At 39.1% G+C, this 20,953-nt stretch overlaps 1 protein-coding gene across 2 annotated transcripts in view; it reads left to right on the top strand.

Annotated features, from left to right (window-relative positions):
• LOC127799467 (uncharacterized) overlaps nucleotides 1-20,748 on the top strand; it is a 32,861-nt gene extending 12,113 nt beyond the window's left edge. For both annotated transcript variants that reach the window (XM_052333516.1, XM_052333515.1), the window contains 5 exons: nucleotides 4,504-4,632; nucleotides 5,685-5,920; nucleotides 17,522-17,558; nucleotides 20,051-20,108; nucleotides 20,240-20,748. In XM_052333516.1, the coding sequence (XP_052189476.1) occupies nucleotides 4,504-4,632; nucleotides 5,685-5,920; nucleotides 17,522-17,558; nucleotides 20,051-20,108; nucleotides 20,240-20,319 (540 nt within the window). In that variant the 3' untranslated portion in view covers nucleotides 20,320-20,748. The remainder of the gene's footprint in view (nucleotides 1-4,503; nucleotides 4,633-5,684; nucleotides 5,921-17,521; nucleotides 17,559-20,050; nucleotides 20,109-20,239) is intronic.
• Nucleotides 20,749-20,953: the final 205 nt, after the last annotated feature.

The following is a 20,953-nucleotide window of genomic DNA, read 5'->3' as shown; positions in this document are numbered from 1 at the left end:
AAGCCGACGCAAGGTGATCCTTCAATCGGCTGATGGCCTAGCTCATCAACATTCTGCTCTTGTTACTGTTAAGCAAGAGGAGTTTGTCCAAAAGGATGCAGGGAGGGAGAAGCAATGGTGTGATCATTGCAAGAAATCATATCATACGCGAGAGACTTGTTGGAAGATCCATGGCAAACCCGCTAATTGGAAGCCAAAGAATAAGAGAGAAGGTACCAGATCAGCTTATGTAGCTGCTACATCCAGTGAGAATGGACCAAAACCAGTGGGAAAAAAGACAAAAAAACATATTTGAATCTAACAGAGGAACAAATCTAGACCCTGTACCGACTGTTAAATCAGGGTAGCAGCTTGGCCAGCTCTTCTAATCATCAATCTACATCATCAGTTGCCTTGCAAGGTAATCCTCACTACTCTTTGGTGTCAAAACGGCTTCCTAAGGATATATGGATAATAGACACTGGGGCATTTGACCATATGTCTAATTCTATGGACTGTATGACTGAATATAGGCCATGTCAAACACTGATTAAGATCTCTATGGCTGATGGTACTATTTCTCCTGCCTTGGGATTTGGTAAAGTTTGTATTTCTAACCTAAAACTTAATGCAGTCCTATATGTGCCAGGATTAAGCTACAACCTGTTATTAGTGAATAGAATTAAAAATGACATGAATTACAAAGTGATTTTCTTCCCATCCTTTTGTTTATTTTAGGACCAAGCCTCGAGGATGATGATTGGCAGTGCTGAAGCTAAGGATGGTCTCTATTAGTTGAAAGGAAGTCCCTCAAATCCATTCCATTCGAATAAAGTTGTTCTAAATGTTAATTCAAATGCCAAAGCTATGTTATGGCATAAACGTTTAGGACATCCTAGTTTCCCTTATCTTAATTTTTGTACCCTTAATTCTTCATTAATAAAGATCACACTCTTTCATGTGAGCAATGCACTCTTGCAAAACAGCCTTGAGCTCATCATTCCATCAAACCCTATAAACCCTCATCATCACTATTTCATTTGGTTCATAGTGACATTTGGGGCCCTTCTAAACTCCCAAATATTTTAGGCTCTAGGTGGTTCATTACCTTCATAGTTGACCACTCTAGGGCTTGTTAGGTATATCTTATGAAAGAGAAATCCGAAGCTAGTAGTATTTTCAAACGATTCCATAAGTTTGTCTTGAATATATTCCAAATTTCTATTCATATTCTTAGAACTGATAATGTGAGGGAATATTTTTGAGAATATTTTTCACATGACATAACCAATTACCTACTTGACAATGGGATTGTGCACCGAAGTTCTTTGTCCCTACACACCACAACAAAATGGTGCAGTTGAAAGAAAAAATAGGCATTTAGAAGTTGCTAGAGCATGTTCACCATTCATGTCCCTAATTCTTATTGGGGGGAGGCAGTTCTTACGACCGCTTATCTCATAAATCGTCTTCCCTCCAAAACATTGAACTTCCAAACACCCCTTGAAGCCCTTTGTGCTATATATCCTCATGCCCCATTCTTACAATCTCTTGAGCCTAAAGTGTTTGGTTGTGTTGTCTATGTTCACAACCACAATATTTCTCACACTAAGCTAGATCCCAAGGCCCTAATATGTCTATTCATTGGTTATTCCCCTACCTAAAAGGGCTACAAGTGTTACTGCCCTATGAATTGCAATTATTACATCTCCACCGATGTTACATTCTATGAAGATCTTCCCTTCTATCAGTCCACCTCCTCCATGGATATACCTGCTGATCCTATCTCTACTCTTCCTTTTTTCACTGCCAGTGTATTCTCAAGGGGGGGAAACTCCAACTTATGATAATACACTGACAGTGGAATCAATCCCTATAACAACAGCAGCCCCAATAGCTCCTGAAACCAGCCCAGTAGCTCCTGAAACAACCCCAGCAGTTCCTAAAACTGCCCCTGATTCAAAACCAGCAGCTTCTGGCCATTGTTCTGGTCAGTCCTATTCATCCCAGCCTCAGACCATTGTTTCTCAGCCTCAGTTTGTCTATTCCCGACGACCAAGGAACCAAACAGGGCTGCAGCAGTGCCAATCATCTCTACCAAAAGCTGGTCCATCAGAGGATGATTGCAGCTTTGAAGGAGATATGTCAAGAAACAACACAGAACATGGCATTGACAATGATGCTATACCTAAGGATGGGTTAGATTGGGCAATGCCAATAGCCCTACGAAAGGGGGTAAGGTCTTGTGCAAAATATCCTATCAAAAATCATTTGACTTATGCTAAGTTATCTCCTAAGTTCATAGGTTTTATTGCTAAAGTTGATAGTATAGTAGTTCCAAAAGACATCCAGGGAGCTATGCAAGATCCTAAATGGAAAGCAACAATTATGGAAGAAATGAAGGCACTAGTTGGGAATGGTACTTGGGATATTGTGAAAAAACCCTTAGACAAGAAAATAGTTGGATGCAAATGGGTATTTACTGTGAAGCACAAATTTGATGGCAATGTTGAAAGATATAAAGCTCGGTTGGTAGCTCAAGGTTTTATTGGAACCTATGGGATAGACTATGAGGATGCCTTTGCTCCTGTGGCAAAATTAAATTCTATTCGGATAATCCTTTCTATTATTGTAAATTTAGATTGACCACTATTTCAATTTGATATTAAAAATACATTTCTAAATGGGGATTTGGATAAGGAAATATATATGAAAATCCCACCAGGTTTTGAAGATGAGGTTGGTATAAGAGATGCTTGCAATCTGAGGAAGTCATTATATGGCTTGAAGCAATCACCTAGGGCTTGGTTCAAAAAGTTCAGCATGACCTTAATTCAGATTGGGTATCAATAAGGACAGGCCGATCATACTTTGTTTGTGAAAACCACAGAAAATGGAAAGAAATCTATTCTAATTATTTATGTTGATGATATTATTTTAACAGGAGATAACATACAAGGGATTGAAACCTTAAAGGGGCAGCTGAAGGCCAAATTTGAAGTCAAGGATCTCGGGCTTACGAAATGCTTCTTAGGCATGGAGTTTGCTAGAAGCCGAGAAAGGTTATTTATCTCACAAAGGAAGTACACCATTGATTTGCTAAAGGACACCGGGATGATGGCTTATAGAACTATTGGAACTCCACTAGACAAAGGTTGGAAATCAAGAGAAGAAGATGATGATGTCCCCGTAGACAAGGAAAGGTATCGACGTTTGGTAGGAAGATTAATTTATTTGTCTCTTACTAGGCCTGACATAGCCTATGCAGTAAGTAAAATAAGTCAATACATGCATTCACCCACACAAAGACACATGGATGCCATTTTTCATGTACTAAGATATCTTAAAGGAACTCCTGGAAAATGGTTGATGTTTCAGAAAACCAAGAAAAGAGAAATTGAAGGATTTGTGGATGCAGATTGGGCAGGCTCAAGTGAGGATAGCAGGTCAACAACTGGGTATTGTACTAAGGTATGGGAAAATGTTGTGACATGGGAGAAGCAAAAAGCAATCAGTGGTGGCTCGTAATAATGTTGAGGCAGAATTTTGAGCTATAGCTTAAGGAATATGTGAAATTATTTGGTTAGAAAGGCTATTGGGAGATTTGAAGATACCCTTGGTTCGACCTACAACGGTATACAATGATAGTAGGTCAGCAATAAGCATAGTAAAGAATCTTATCCAACATGATTGCATGAAACATGTTAGGATAGACAGAAGCTTTATAAAACGAGAAATTGAAAAAGGGGGAATAATTTTGTCTTATATTCCTACCAATGATCAAATTGCAAATGTATTCACAAAGGCCATGGCAAGACCTGGATTTGAATTTTTAATTGGCAAGCTAGGAATGACTAGCATCTACTCCTCAGCTTGAGGGGGAGTGTTGAACAAGGAAGAGAAATTCAAAGTTTGAAGAGGCTCAAAAGATGGGATAATGATAAGAATTTAAAGTCTTGTAGATTAGATGTTGTAAACTTGTATTTTAAAGTTTGATTAGTTTCTATAATTTAGGAGATAGGGTATCCTAAAATTTAGGAGATATCATATCTTATCTCATCTCCTACTTTATAGGAGAACAGATAAGAATAACTGTTGTATTTAATCCCTTTCTTGTTTCTAGTCGAATTAATCAAGCAAGAATTCATTGCTTGTTTCAGGGATTATTTAATTGCTTTGGGTATAAATTTAGAGATCACATCGAATAAAAAGAGGCATTAGGTTCAATTTGTTTGTTAATGTAAATAACATGTAATATATACTTTCACCACTTCTCCTTTTCCCTTGGGATAGGGACTGGGTTTTCATGTACCCTTGTTCTTAAAAATAAATATGAGAATTATAGTGCCATAAGCAAGGAGAGGTTTCGAAGATTAAAATTTTTTATCCAGAATTATCATGAATTGTTATCAAATAGTTGAAAAACCTCCCCCCCGCGGGGCACGTGCCTATCAACATCTGTGCAGGTTTATTTATTCAACTTGACTAGCTGAACTGAGTATGCATGTTTGTGCTTCATTGTAGATGATTAGGTCACAGTCATCATGGAAAGGTGCAACTAGTGGTTCTTTCCGGTCAAGCTTTCAGGAGGAAGCATGGAAAAGATACAATCGTCGAATGCAGGAGGAATATGAAGAAGAAATGGAGAGAGTGGTGAGTTCTATTGTTAGTTTTGTGCTTTTTTCTTTTCATTTCTTTTCTTTTTTTGTTTGCTTTCACTTTGATGCTATTACTTTTCTGGAAACCCTTAGTTGCTCTTGCATAGTAAGAACTCCATTATGTTTGCACATTTTCCCTTAAAAAAGTGTAGCTTATACTTATTCATTTATCCTATTATCTTTTACAAATTTAACTGTTCTAGAACCACCCAACATAAACCAACCTGCCAACTAGCACATAACCTTCTAAAAAAGACTTAGTGTTATGTCTAACTTCATGTTAGATGCTGACTAGTTATACAATCTTGGTTATGTGTTGAATATGTGTCTGAACATATCCTGTTATTTTTAACTTTTCTTGAACTGCCAACACTTGGAGACCACATGTTTTCATAACAGTTACATACGCATTCAAATTATTCCTATTTGGATTTTTTAATTTCAGGTACTTAGAGATGCAAAGCACAAGAAACATACACCATTTTTACTAATGGAGCATTCTAAAATAGATGTTTAACACTTTCTGTTCATGTTTTTTCCCCAATACATAAATATCAGAAATAATTTCTTACAACATGGTGGGAAACTTGTAGGGATGATATGTGTTATAATGGTCTTACATAAGATATGACCATAGATGAAGATGATCAGTGAGCTAGAATCTGTGAAGCCAACTTTAATAGTGAGATTAGAGCTTTTTATATTGTTGTTGTTTTATCTTTCTACTAATGATATTTACAATTTTCCAGCCCCACATAGTGGGATAAAGGCTTGGTATGTTGCTGTTGTGTGTGTGTGTATAAAATTTCCTTTTGTTTAAATACTGAGATATACTTTCTTAGCCAACCCTACATAATGGGATTAAGGCCTGATATGTTGTTCTGAGATATAATTTTTTGCTCTTCTTCAAATTGCTTAAGTACATCTGGTAAGAATCCAGGATTATTGTGGATATGCAAAAATTTTTATGCTTTGATCAATGCTCACTGTTATTTTGGGTCTTGTCCTGATTATATTACCATTGGCTTGCTTCTTCTGTGGACCTAGGAGCGCATAAGGCGCATGCAAAGTGTGTTCAACAGGGAGAGGAATAAATACAAAAGGAGCTATGAGAGCTGGAGGGAAAATGGTCCAGGTGCATATCATCAACATTTCCAGCGGGAAGATTGGTACTGGAAGACTGATACATCATACAGAGATCGAAGGACTAACTTCAGGGAAACTCCTCGAGCCAATGCTAGTTATCCACTATCTCATCACTACTCTGTTTTGGGTCTTGACAGGTAATGATCACCATTAGGGAGCTTGTTGGCTTATTTTTTTTCTTTGGATCATGCCCTAGAATAATATTGACTGTGAGGATGAAATTCGTAAAGGTATGCTGTCTAAAGATCAAACTACTGAGTACCAATTTGTCAAACATATAAGTGATCACTGAATCAAGTTAGGTTGGTTATGTAGAATTTATTTTGCTGCTTATCTAATCACAATGCGCTTGATTTCATCCTGTTGATGTCTTTGTGCCTTTAAACTGTGAGTTCTATATTTTGTTGTTCTTTCTGGCCATGCCAGACTGCCTATTTTGTTGTTCTTTTGTTATCAATATATGCATTTATTGGGAAAGATTTATTTATATTACATTTTCTCTGTTTTAGCTGACCCCACATAGTGGGATAAAGGCTTGGTAAGTAGAAAGGTTTGTGTTAAGGGGATGATTGTGTGAAAATATTGTAGTCAGTTGTAGGGTTGGGCTGTTGGCAGATCAGGGAATAGGTTTTCGGAGAAGTGGGTTTGGAATGAGAATTTACATTCACCCAGTTTTAGGCATGTAATGGGTTGAGTGAGTGTTGGTTGGCTATTGGGTGAGTTCATAGACTGCTTTCTGAGGTTTTACAAACCTCTTTATGCAGGCTAGGGGTAGGAAACTGATGCAGGACAGATCTGGTATTATGAGAATACCTAATGATTAAAGGCTTATTTAGGGTTAGGAAGCTGGGGAAAATTGCTAAAAGACTAGGGTTTTGATATGCTGTGAGTGGTGGGAATTTAGAGGTAAATAAATGTTGAAACGATGAATTTTAGCCTTTGTTTGGGAGAGAGGTGAGGTAGAGGATGGAACGATACATAATGTAATGAAACAAAAGGGTAAGGAAAGCAACCTAAAGTTTGTTGCTATCCCATTGTTTGGGAAGATTGAAACATGATGAGCATAATATAATTTTACTTTGTTTGGATGGAGAATGGAAGGGGACAAAGTAGTAAAAAGGGGAAAAAGAAAGTTATAATTATACCCCTTCACTTTCAAAATAAATATACAAAAATTGTTATAGACATGAACTCTTTAAAATAATATATATAAATTATCAAATAGTAGCTCTTGTTTTAGTTTTTATAAAACCCTATTGATACACACACATGTTCCTTGTTAATTCCTTTTCTACTTAGGATTGGAAAAGAAAACATGTGTTTCATTCTTGCATTGGATGGGAACAATCTAAATTTGGATGAGCTTTGTATCATGTTATAGATAGATATGCATATTACTTTGAGTATTTACACAAATATATCACGTTAAAAATTAATCTATTCTATTATAATAAGCAAATGAAGTTTTGGTGCTACTAACTGCTCAAGCTCTGTCAGGTTTTTAATTTCCTAAAATATCCTTGATGTTTTACTTCTTTGAAAAAGAACTTGAGAACATCGGTTTTATGTAATTTTTACCCGTGCAATGGGTGTTATTGTGTAAAAAAAATAGTTGGAGAAACAAATTGTCCACAAATTAAGTAACTTTTGCAGCAATCCAACCCACTTCCCACTCTCCCCGCCTCCTCTCTCGAAATCTGTTTTTAAATTTTAAAGAAAATGAGGAGGAACAAGATTCAAGATGTGGCATTACCTAAATTAAGTTAATGTTTGTTAAATAATAAATATGCATACATTGTACACAAATTATTCTTGGATTGTGTATATTTGATTATTAAACTAATGAGTTGCACATGCATTGCGTTTGCCCCACCACTTGTATAAAAATAATTATATTTTTTCCAGATTGAGGATAATATTGAGCTTTTATAGAAATAAAAAGGGTAACATAGTAAAAATAATAAAAATATTTATAAATGTTTTTTCCTCCCCATCCTTACATGCCAAATTGATGTGCAAGGAAACTAGGGGTACGGGGAGGGCAAGGAGAGTATCATGCACCCTCGTTTCCTCCCCTCCCATTCCGTTGTGAACTCTTCCCAAACAATAGAAAGGGTCTCCCTTCCCTTCCTGTCTCTGCTCCCTCTCCATACCTCCAAACCAAACAAAGGGATTAAGGGCCAAAAGCAGGTCTGGAAATATACAAGAATAAGACTATGAAACTGAAGATTAGGGAAGAGAGAGAGAGAGCTCCTAGGCATCATAATGCTTATGCTATGTTTATATGGAGAGGGGAGGGGAAGGGAGACTCTTAATCTTGTTTGGGAGAGTTTCATAATGAAATGGAAAGGAAGGGTATGTGATACTCTCCTGCCCCCATCCATACCCTAATTTTACTTACGCCTCGATTTGCGGTTTATAAAAGAAAATGAAAGGGAAGAGAGAGATTATAATATTAAATTTCCAATATAGCCTTTATTTTTTTAATAAAAATGTTTTAGAAGAAAGAGGGGGCAAAGTGCAAAACAGTCAAATAAATACAAAATTATTAAAACAAGCTTCTTTTCCCCTTCTGATTTAGAGGGCAAAAAAATTTAGAGGAATGAAAAAATTTAGTGAAAAATTTAGCTGTTGGTAGAGATGATTGACACTGCTGTAGTTTAGTTTGGTCTTTTGGTCGTCGGGAATAAACAAATAGAGGGTCAGCTGGTGGTTTGGTATTGTTCTAACCAGAACAATGGCCAGATACTGTTGTGTTAGAATCAGTTGTTAATTCATGGATTGTTGGAGCTGTATCGGTTGTTGTAGGAGTCACTGTTAGTGTGTTATCAGAGGTTTTAATCATTTCTCCCCCTTGAGAATACACTGGCAGTGAAAGAGTGGGAGGAGAAAGTGGATCAGTGGGGGGATCCATAGGTGATTTGGACTGATAGTAGGGAATATCCTCATAGAATATAACATCGGAGGAAATATAGTATTTTCGGTTCATAGGGCTGTAACACTTGTAACCTTTTTGGGTAGGAGAATAACCAATGAAGAGGCATTTTAGGGCCTTGGGATCAAGCTTAGTACGAGAGGGACTGTGATTGTGAACATAAGCAACACAGCCAAACACTTTAGGCGTAAGGGATTGGAGAAAAGGAGCATGAGGATATAAGGCACAAAGGGTATCAATGGGGGTTTTGAAGCTCAAGGTCTTGGAGGGTAGACGGTTTATAAGAAAAGCTGCTGTAAGAACCGCCTCCCCCTAGTAGGAATGAGGGACATGGGTTGTGAGCATCATTGCTCTTGCAACTTCTAAGAGATGCCTATTTTTCCGTTCGACCACACCATTTTGTTGTGATGCGTAAGGGCAAGAGCTTTTGATGTAAAATCCCATGGTCAAGCAAGTAATTGGTTAGGTCATGAGAAAAATATTCCCTCCCATTGTCAGTCCTAAGAATGTGAATTGAAGCTTGGAACATATTCACAACGAATTGATGAAATCGTTTGAAGATACCACTAGCTTCAGATTTCTCCTTCATAAGGTATACCCAACATGCTCTAGAGTGGTCATCTATGAAGGTTATGAACCACCTAGAACCTGAAATATTTGGGAGTTTAGAGGGGCCCCAAATATCACTATGGATTAGATGGAATGGAGATGAGGGTTTGTAAGATTGGATGGAATGATGGACCTTAGACTGTTTTGCAAGAGTATAATGCTCACATGAAAAAATGTGATCTTTATTAATGAAGAATTGGGGATACAAAAATTTAAGGTAAGGGAAACTAGGGTGACCTAACTGCTTATGCCATAACATAGCTTTGGCATTAGTGTTAACATTGAAAACAAATTTATTTGAATGAGCAGCTTCTAATGAGTTCCAGGGCAACCAATAGAGGCCATCCCTAGCTTCAGCATTGCCAATCATCATCCTCGAGACTTGGTCTTGAAATAAATAGTAGGATGGAAAGAATATCACTTTGCAATTCATGTCTCTTGTAATCCTACTTACAGATAACAAGTTGTAACTTAATCTTGGAACATATAGAACTGAATCAAGTTTTAACTTTGAAATACACACTTTACCAAGACCCAAAGCAGGAGAGGTAGAACCATCAGCCATAGAAATTTCAATCAGCTTTCTACATGGCCTATATTCGGTCATACATTCCATGGAACTTGACATATGGTCAGATGCTCCTGTATCTATTATCCATACATCCTTAGGAATCTGTTTTGACACTAAAGAGCAGTGAGGGTTACCTTGTAGAGCAACGGAGGCTGTAGGTTGAGGATTAGAAGAATCAGCCAATCTTGTTCCTTGACTAAGTAGCTTGTACAATGTCTGTATTTGTTCTTCTGTCAGATTTAAGTTTGATTTTAATCCTTTTTCTCCACCTGATTTTGGCCCATCTTCACCAAATGCAGCAGCCACATAGGCTGATCTGCTGCCTTCTCGTTTATTCCTTGGTTTCCAATCGGCTGGTTTGCCATGGATCTTCCAACAAGTCTCTCGGGTGTGGTATGGTCTCTTGCAATGATCACACCATTGCTTTTCTCTCCCATAATATTTTTGACCAAAATCCCCTTGCTTAACAGTAACAAGGGCTGAATGTTGGTTAGTCAAATCAGCAGTCGATTGAAGCATAACCTTTCGGCGGCTTTCTTCTCTTCTAACTTCTGCAAAAACTTCCCTTAAATTGGGCAGAGGTTTAGTGCCTAAGATCCTGCCACGTACCTCATCTAGATCACTGTTAAGTCCATGGAGAAAATCGAAAATTCGATCTTTTTCAATCATCTTATTATATTTAACACTAACAGTAGCACTCTCCCAAGTAATAGTATAAAACAAATCCATCTCATGCCATAACTCTACCAAAGTATTAAAATAATCTGTAACACTTAGATTACCTTGTTTGGTATTCCTTATGGCTGACCTTACCTCAAAGCTTTGAGATGAATTCTCCAAATCTGAATACATCTCTTGCACCGAGTCCCAAATCTCCTTGGCTGTTTTGTGGAAGAGGTATGTCCTTCCAATCCTAGTCTCCATGGAATTATCAACCATGCCATGATGTTTGAATTTTCTGCCTCCCATATGCCATACGAAGCATCTGTTGGCGAAGGAGCTGGAGTTGCACCAGTCAAATATCCAGCTTTCCCTTTACCCTTGATCACCAATAAAACTAATTGAAACCACTCCCTAGAATTACTCCCATTTAACTTATGGTGAGTAATTTGTAGTGGGTGATTGTCGATTGAATGTCTGAACATGTTAGGAACGGATTGTGAAGGAGTCGAATGGTGAACAGCACTTGGGGAACTGTTGGTTGAAGTTTTTGTAAAGGTAGGGTTTTGGGTTGCATCGGCCATGATTTTCTTTTTTGGAAAAAAAGGAAGAAACAAAACGGTAGAAACAAAAAAACTACTTGAGGCCTAACCTAGGCTCTGATACCATGAAACAAGCAGAAAAAGAATGCTTGATTGAATCTAAATGTGTTGAGAACAAGAAGTTAAATACTCTACCTATCCTTATCTTTTCTCCTAGAAAATAGGAGATGAGATAGGATATTCTATCTCCTAAAATTTAGGAAATACTATTTCCTAAATTATAGAGATAACCTAAAATTCTAAACATACACATTCAAACTTTAAATTATAAGATACAATAATTCAATCTATATGGCTGGATGGCCTTATCCTTCATAAACAATCTTCAATTTTGAATTTCGTCCAACATGCCCAATGCAAGAGGGGTTTCCCGCTTCGTCAGGTTAGGGATGTGTTGTGTACCTAAAGGGTATAACTGTAATAAAGGGGAAAGTAGAGCTATAAGGGTTGTAACCATTGTAAGGTAGTTGAGCATTTAAATTTGAATTTGAGAGTGGCAACCGTTTTTGGCGCCAGCTTCCCGCGAGATTGGATGAGTATAAAAACTTGGTCCCAGCTCACTTGTGAGGCATGAAAATACAATTTAATTGCCTTTTCTCAAATTTCCCTCTCTCTCTCTCTCTCTCTCTCGATTCTTCGCCAATTTCTCAAAATTCCCCTTTCCTCTCCTACTTTTCCCGCCAAGTTCTCCTCTAAATATAGGAGAATTCTCCTTGTTGGATCATCGATTCGACAAATTGATATCAGAGCATCGTTCATGGCTCAAGAATTTTGGCAAATTCCAGCAATGGTGGACGACACTCGCATGAAGCAAATGGAAATGCAGCTCCAACAGGTGACGATCACGATGATGGATGTGCAAACGCGAGTGGGATCCATGGAGGATGCGATCGGAATGATGGTTGATAAGAAGTTAGAGGAGACTTTGGATCGGTTGCGCGAGGATATGTGCAATCAGATCAGAGAGGAGATGGGGGAACATAACAATATGTTGCGTGATCAGATGCAACAATTTATGCTCATATTTTCAAGTCAGGTGCAGGTGAGGATGTCCCCGATTTTCCCCCAAGGGGAAGAATGGATCCGATTCTATCGAGAGTTGGCACTAGCCATAGGGTGGTAGGATCATTAGAGGTGGAGATCGATCCGATAATGGCTGGAGAAAATGGGGTGGAGAGGAGGCTGAAAATCCAGGTAAACTCGACTCACTCCAATTTTTCGATTCCGAAGTTGGAGTTGCCGGTGTTTGATGAATTGAAGCCACGCTGGTTGATTCGAAAGTGTGAGAAGTTGTTTGGCATTCATCATGTGACGGATGAACAAAGAGTAAATTTAGCAGTGGCCTACCTAAACGATGTAGGAGACGTATGGTTCCAAGGGTGGTCAAGGGTGAGGAGTGAGTACAATTGGGATGATTTTGTTAATGGTCTATGCGAAAGATTTGGTGAGAAGAGAACTATGAACGTAGTGGAAGAATTTAGAAAAATGAAGCAGCAGGGATTGGTGCAAAAGTACCAACTCAAGTTCGAAGAATTAAAGTCCCTTATGATCACCAGGAATCCTTACATGATTGAAGAATATTGTGTCAAGTTTTGTCAGCGACTTAAGTGAGGAGCTCAGAATCAGCATTGAAAATGACAAGGTCAAGGACAGTACAAGAAGTAGTGGAGAGTGCACTTCTTCTGGAGTTGAATGTGGAAGCCTTGATGAGGAAGTAGAGGAACTAGGGCAAAGGAGGAAGTTATGGCCTGTCACCATTTCAGGGAAGGGTGCAAGGGAAGGAGACATACAAGCTGGGAGCAGGGCCCTGATTCCAGGCCCTTGCCACCTCCTGCTCTGGTGGGTTAAGAAAGGGGAAGAACGATGGATCAATGGAGACCACCAGGGCTCTGCTGTAAGTGTGGGGACAAGTACTTCCTAGGGCATCAATGCAAGAGGGAGTTACTTCTATTGGAAGGGGGTGAAATAGATGAAGGGACAAATGAGTAAGCTGTGGCTGAGGGGAACGAATGGGAAGAAGAAGATAACAGAGCCATTTCATTGCATGCTATTAAGGGAGTTGCTAGCAGCAAAATCATTAAGGTGAAGGGGCAAGTTCTAGAAGGTACTCTCATGGTTTTGATTGACAGTGGGAGCACCCACAATATCATTGACGAAGGTACAACTAAGAAACTGAGTTGTGAACTCTCTAATACACAAGCTCTATTGGTGACAGTAGCTAACGGAAGTAAGGTGATGAGCAAGTCAGCATGTCTGGGGTTCTGTTGGACCATGTAGGGGGAAACCTTTGAGGTTGACCTGAGGCTGCTTAAGCTCGAGGGATGTCCAATCGTTTTGGGGGTTGACTGGATGCAAGAAGTCCTTCGACTTCTACAAGATGGAAGCCACCTTGGCAAAGGAAAGGAAGAGAGTAACCCTACAAGGGAATGTTGAATCAGGGACCTGCAAGATGATCAAGGGAAAACAGCTAAAGAAGTTGCTTAGATACAAACTCGCCCAAGTGGCTCAATTATTTTCTATTGAGGCGAGGGAGGAGTTGGAAGAACAAGGGGATCAACACGGGCAATGTATGATGGTAGCCAACAATCAGACCACACCCTGGTGGAAGGTACACGAGCTAACCTCCTTAGATACACTATTGATTGAATTTTAGGACTTGTTTGTAGAACCTAAAAACCTTCTCCCTGAAAGACCCTTTGATCACTCTATTCCCTTACAACCAAATGTAGAACCCTTAAATGTTTGGTCTTACAAATACCCTCCCAAACTCAAAATCGAAATTGAAAAATTTGTTAAGGAAATGCTGGACCACTCTTATCATTCACCCCAACAAAAGCCCTTTTGCCTCCCCTGTCCTTCTAGTTAAAAAGGAGGATGGGACCTGACAGTTTTGCATTGATTACCAGCTAGTTGAACTCTATCATAATTAAAGACAAATTCCTAATCCCAATTATCGAGGACCTTTTAGACGAACTAAGCCATGCCTCAGTGTTCTCCAAGCTAGACCTAAAGTCCAAATATCACCAAATCCGGATGAACCCAACTGACATCTCCAAGACAACCTTTAAAACCCACCATGGACATTATGAGTTCACTGTAATGCCATTTGGATTAACTAATGCACCAACTACATTCACAGCCCTAATGAACCCTATCTTTGAACCTTATCTCAGAAAATTCATGCTGGTGTTCTTTGATGATATCTTGATTTACAGCCCTACCTTCTCTCAACACCTAGAGCACCTTAGGATTGCCTTCCAAGTCCTACAATTCAATCAGTTGTGTATCAAGAGGTCCAAATGTGCCTTTGCCCAAACACAGGTGGAATACCTCAGGCATGTCATTTCTAGTGTTGGAGTTAGCACAGACCCTAAGAAGATAGAGGCCATGCTTAATTGGCTCAGACCAGCGAATGTTAGGGCTTTGAGGGATTTTTGGGGCTGACCGGCTACTACAGGCGCTTTGTGAGGAATTATGGGATAATTAGCAAACCCTTGATCGAATTGTTAAAGAAGGATGGGTTTAGGTGGGATGACAAGGTCGAGGCTATATTTGTTCAATTAAAACAAGCCATGGTGAGGTACCAGTGTTAGGATTACCTAACTTTAACAAGCCATTTGTATTGGAGATGGATGCTAGTGGAATAGGAGTGGGGGCTGCATTGACACAAGATGGCAGGCCCTTAGCCTTCTTTAGTCAAGCATTGGCCCCAAGACATCAAGGCCTCAGTACGTATGACAAGGAGTTGTTGGTCTTACTTATGGCAGTAGACAAATGGAGACATTACTTGAAAGGGGGAGGATAGTTCGTTATCAAGACCGATCACAAGAGCCTCAAATTCCTCCTGCAGCAAAGGTTGCACACCAATTTACAAAGGAAAGGCATGGCCAAATTAATAGGGTTGAACTACGTGATTCAATTCAGAAGGGGAAAAGAAAACGTGGTTGTATATGCTTTGTCAAGGTGTCATGAGGAGGGGTAAAGTGCAGCCATATCTGCCTTGGTCCCGGACTGGTACCAGGAAGTAGTAGCAAGCTATGACAAAGGGCCATGGACTAAGGAACTGATTGCGCAATTGAGTATTGCTGACAACAGTAAACAGGGATACACCTACACCAATGGGCTGATTAGATATCGAGGAAGGTTGGTGATTGGGGATTGTAAGGCCCTGAAGGATAAAGTACTAGAGAGTATAGACCATGCATGATTCACCCCCTGGGGGACATTCTGGGATCCAGAACACCTGTCGAAAGGTGAAACTGGTGTCCTATTGGCCTAGCTTGAAGAAATCAGTGATGAAGTTTGTTTTGAGGTGAGACACTTGCAAGAGATGCAAGCATGAGGCCGTGGCATGACCTGGACTTCTCTAACCCCTCAACGTCCCAGACCAAGCATGTGCCAACATCACTATAGATTTTATAGAGGGCTTACCTAGGTCGGAAGGGAAGAATTGTGTTTTAGTTGTGGTTGATACGCTGACCAAGTTTAGCCATTTCCTCAGTTTGTCTCACCCTTTCACAGCTTAGGAGGAAGCTTTTCTTGGACAATGTGGTAAAATTGCATGGAGTCCCCCAAATAATCGTGTTCGATAGGGACAAGGTGTTCACGAGCTTGTTTTGGCAAGAGCTCCTTAAGTCCCTAGGCTCTAAACTCCACATGTCCACTGCCTATCATCCAGAGACCGATGGGCAATCTGAGAGAGTAAACCAGTGCCTAAAGACATATTTGAGGTGTTTTTGCTTTGTGCAATTGAGGGGATGGCATAAATGGTTATCCTTGACCTAGTGGTGGTACAACTCTAGCTACTATCGTTCTATTAACATGACCCCTTTTGAAGCATTGTATGGGTACAAGCCTAACATCCTACCAACTATCGAGGAGCCAACATCAGTGGCAGCCGTGGATGCCTATTTACAACAGAGGCATCAAACTATACAAGTTCTGTAAACGGAGTTGGCCAAGGCCCACAACAGAATGAAGCAATGGGCAAACAAGAAGAGGAGTGAAAGGAAGTTCAAGGAAGGGGATGAGGTGTACCTCAAGCTGAGCCAACCCCCATTTGAAGTCCCTCTCCAAGTAGCCAGTTACTAAACTCAGCCCAAGGTTCTATGGCCCTTACTCAATCATCGAAAGAGTGGGACAGGCAGCTTACAAGCTGCAACTACTTGAAGGGGCACAAATCCATCATGTGTTCCATGTGTCCCTCCTGAAGAAGTCGACAGGAACCCAAGCGATCAGTCGAGCTCTTCCACCTTTCCACGGAGAAGAAGAACCCCCAGCCATGCCAATAGCCATTCTTGATAGAAGGGTGACCTATCAGCAAGGAGTTCCCCTAATCCAAGTGCTAGTACAGTGGTCAACACTGCACCACGACAATAACATTTGAGAGTATTTGTCGGATCTCCTCCAGCAGTTCCCTAGTGCGGCTAGTCTGCTCTCCATTCTTGGGGATAAGAATTAGCTTAAGAAGGGGGGAATTGTTGTGTACCTAAGGGATATAACTGTAATAAAGGGGAAAGTGGAGCTATAAGGGCTGCAACCATTGTAAGGTAGTTGAACAATTTAAATTTGAATTCGGGAGTGGCAACCGTTTTTGGCGCCAACTTCCCTCGAGGTTGGACGAGTATAAAAACTCGGTCCTAGCTCACTTGTGAGGCATGAAAATGCAATTAAATTGCTTTTTCTTAAATTTCTCTCTCTCTCTCTCTCTCCCGATTCTTCCCCAATTTCTCAGAATTCCCCTCCCCTCTCCTACTTTTCCCGCCAAGTTCTCCACTAAATATAGGAGAATTCTCCTTGTTAGATCAGGGATTCGACAGGATGGTCATTTTTGTGCTCAGCCTTACTCATTTTGCAAAGAGGTTGTTCCACAACTCAAATCCATGACTTTCCAATCCCATGGAACAACTTTATTGTTGCTATTAATGCTAACCCTCATCTTTACAATAAATTACAAGTAAATAATATGAAAGGTAAATTCATCCTTTAAGTGAATTAATTATATGAGTACATGTACCTTTAAACATGCACAAGATACTCCTAATAAAATTTACAAAGATAACAATATTACGATATAACTTTCAAACAAATCTTATACTGTTTCCAGTACTTGGGGGTTGTAGTGAAACATGGTTAACATTCTTTTTCAAAATGGTAAAATAACAACATATCAAGCCTTTATCCCACCATGTGGTGTTACCTTCATGAATTCTAGCTTGCTAGTCATTTTTATTTATGAGCTTATCTAAGGCTCTAACACACATTGTTTTTTATCCAGTATTTTTTTCATTGATATGGTAAAGCAATACTGTCGTCATGATATTGATGCTCTTGGTTCTCTCCTCTTTTTTTTTTGCAACAGGTTGAGAACAGCACCATACTCAGATAATGAGATCAAGGTATTAACACATTTTATATAGTACTCTGCACCACTGTAGATATATAAGAATACTAGTAGCTCCCCCCCCCCCCCCCCCCCCCCCATCTCTCTCTCTCAATGTTTCAGTGCCTTATTTTTTGTGAATCTTTTATATCTACTCTCAATATAGGATATTTTATTCGATTTTTATAATTGCTGGAGCTTGTCTGATATCATTTCTACATGAGGCATAATGACAACCTACCACCAACAATTTTTATTTTCATTTTTATAAGTAATTGGTGAACAAAAAGAGATACATCTTAAATGGGATGAATCCTGCAGGAAAATGTGTTAAGGGGGTGAACCCTGTACAAAAAAATGGGCAAGAAATCAGGAGTCCTGTCTATAAACTTAGAATCTGAATATCATCCAAAAACTGTACAATGGAGTACACAAAAGGGGTATTCATCCCCAACCAAGAAAACATGTGGTAATGATGTTTCTCTTGAGCTGTAGAACCAAACAGTCAATGTTGTTGGAACCCGTATATTTCACTCTCTCCATATACAATACTAAATGCACAAATGAATAGTCATCCAAATCCAATTTTTTGGAAAGTAGATTAGTAGGTCTTCTGCCACAAGTGTAAAACCTGGACACTTGAAGCAGGCATGAGTCATGACCATCTTGAGACCAAAATGAACATGAAACACTGAAGTCCTGAGTCATTGAACTTAGTAGATTAGTAGGTCCCTAGTCAAGGCTGTGCTCCATTGACTAGCCATTGCTCCTATAAAGGTAGCGTCAGTGTTTTTACAGGCTCTAAGTGCATTCAAGTGAAAAGTCCTTCTAGAGTTTAAGCACAAGTGCAAATTACACTGACACCCCTTGTGGTTAGGTCTAATTACAGAGACACCTCCTCTAGTTTGAGAAATTAGAATGACCTCCCTAAGGTTCAAAACTCAGTAGTCAGTACATTTAACCCCCTATTATTAGAGAACTGTTGCTAAATTTTTTGAAAATTCCTAAAATGCCCACATACTTTCTTCCTCTCCTCTTCTCTCCTCCAGCAATGTCCCTTCTCCGCTGGCAGTTGTGGTCTCTCTCTCTCGCTAGATAATCTTGGTGTTCTTGAGCTTTGACAGCCCCTGCTCCTGGCTTCAACCATACATTAGACTGCCACTAGTTCTCTGGTCCCCTCTCCATCTCTGCTGCTGCTGAACTTAACTAGAAGAATCACAAGAACTTAAGAATGAAAATTGATGGTAAAAAGATATTGAGTAATATTTTGTTAATGTTGACTGCTGAAATCGGAAAGAGATTGAAAGTGTTAGCAATATAACTATTAACTAACAAAGGGATAAAGTAGAGATTGAATCTTAAATTGGTGGCTGAAGGCCTTTTTCTTTTCTTTTCTTTTTTTCCCTTTTAAGTAGGGGTAGACAAGATAATTTGTGAATTGCTTTTATCATGTGCAATAGAAACAACATGAATTATCATTTTTTTTTTCCTTTTCACATTAAAAATAAGGATATGGGGAAGACCATAAAGAGCATAAGTTGAAGACATGAATGAAGAGATGGTGGTTAATAAAAGATATGAGCTAAATTGAACGGTACATTTGGATTATAAATGTTTTCACACCTTTTATTATGGCTTTGTTCTTGTGTTCAGACAAATCTGTAAGTTCATTATTTTCTTATGAGCATTAAGTGCTCTCAATTTGGAGCTGCGAACTTCAGCAAAGTGGCTTCATTCTCACCAGCATGTGTTCATATATTATACATGACAACCAATTGTGATTAATATCTAATTTTTGCAATCATATATTTGCTACTAGTGCTGCATGTCAGGTTGCTGGCAACTGTCTGATGGTTTGTAGCCCTTAATGTGGCCTGGAATTTCTAAATATCATACTGCAAATTATTTCCAATAATTTTTACACTAATATATGTACTGTTGCAGTAAATCAGTCATTATCCTATACTTGTATTGAATCGTTCCCCCCCCAGCCCCCCCACGTGGGTGGCCAGGTGTGGTCATGCATCTTTCAGAGCTTCATATCATGGAAATGAGAAAATGTTTTTATTCCCCCACAATAACAATCACAAGCATTAGCATCACTTGATGAAATCGGCTATGTAAGTTCTAGCTTTCCAACCATCTATATCCATGGACATCTATAAAAGGCCATCATATCCTATTTTATGTTTTAAGGGTTTTTACCAAGTTTTCTCTGATCTCTTATACCTCATTTGTTTTGAACTTGTTCCATTTTGTCAACTCACGGCCTCATAGGCACATTTATTGGTCTTCTTCTCACATAGTCAAACCATTTTAATTATTTCTTGTGCATCTTATTTTTCAATAGGAGTTACTTCAACCTTCTTATATATAATCTCATTCTAATTCTCTCTTTTTTTTGGGTAAGATTTTTCCCCTAATCTCACTTCTAATTCTCTCTTTTATTGTGTAGTGGTTTCCATTTCCCTAACGAAAGCAAATGATTTCATTGTGGTTCCAATGCAGAATGCTTTCAGGGCAAAGGCAAAGGAGTTTCACCCAGATCAGAATCAGGAAAACAAAGGTGGCCTCCTCTTGACCGTTATCAAATGGGATCATATAGATTGCAATTGCATTATGGATGTCGCAATCTCATTCCTTATGCTTCTACTGCATTCGTTTTGTAACATTTTTGATGTTTTTGCTCTGCTGCAGAGTTAGCTGAGGCAAAATTCAAAGAGGTTATGACATCTTATGAAGCTATCAAGACAGAAAGGAAAAACAATAAGTTTTGACTCCATAAATTCACAGCATTCAAGAAGGTGTTCAGGAAAGAGGGAAGATGTTGCCCCACTTCCACTTATGCTATATCGGTTTCAGGAATTTGTTGAGCTCACTGCTAAGAGTACTTCTGGTTACTTGATGACCATTTGAATTTCATCATTTATCTCGCAGGCTTACACCAAACAAGGCATATCTTGCCCCTGGAACACTTGCATATTACTGTTGTGGGTTTACAGCAAGCCAATCTGTCAAATTTTTCCCAGGAAAATGGGAACTCAGAGGCAGTCTTTTGTTTGTATGAAATATAATAGTATGGCTTCATATGCATAGAAGAAAAATAAATCACCCGTTGTACCCTGGACCCTGGTGCTAGGTAATGACATTTTACAATCAGGTCCATGCTTTTAACTCTGATCAATTGATGTAAGTATTATAATCTAGTGGTGATTATTAGACTCTGAAGTATCTGGGAGAACTAAATTGCAGGGCTACTTTAAGATCCAACTTTTGTTGCCATTATTGTTGGTAGAAAGTCGATGGGCCATTTGGGTAGAAAAAGAGGGAAATGTGTAAGTGGGGGAATAAAGTTGTGAAGATGGTTGGGAGTTTTTGGTAATGGACCTAATGGGGTTGGGTGAATTGTCA

This window comes from Diospyros lotus, chromosome 4, assembly GCF_014633365.1.
Source record: "Diospyros lotus cultivar Yz01 chromosome 4, ASM1463336v1, whole genome shotgun sequence".
Taxonomy (NCBI): Eukaryota; Viridiplantae; Streptophyta; class Magnoliopsida; order Ericales; family Ebenaceae; genus Diospyros; species Diospyros lotus.
Note: the sequence above shows the minus strand (reverse complement) of the source record. Positions and strands in the feature narration are given on the sequence as shown.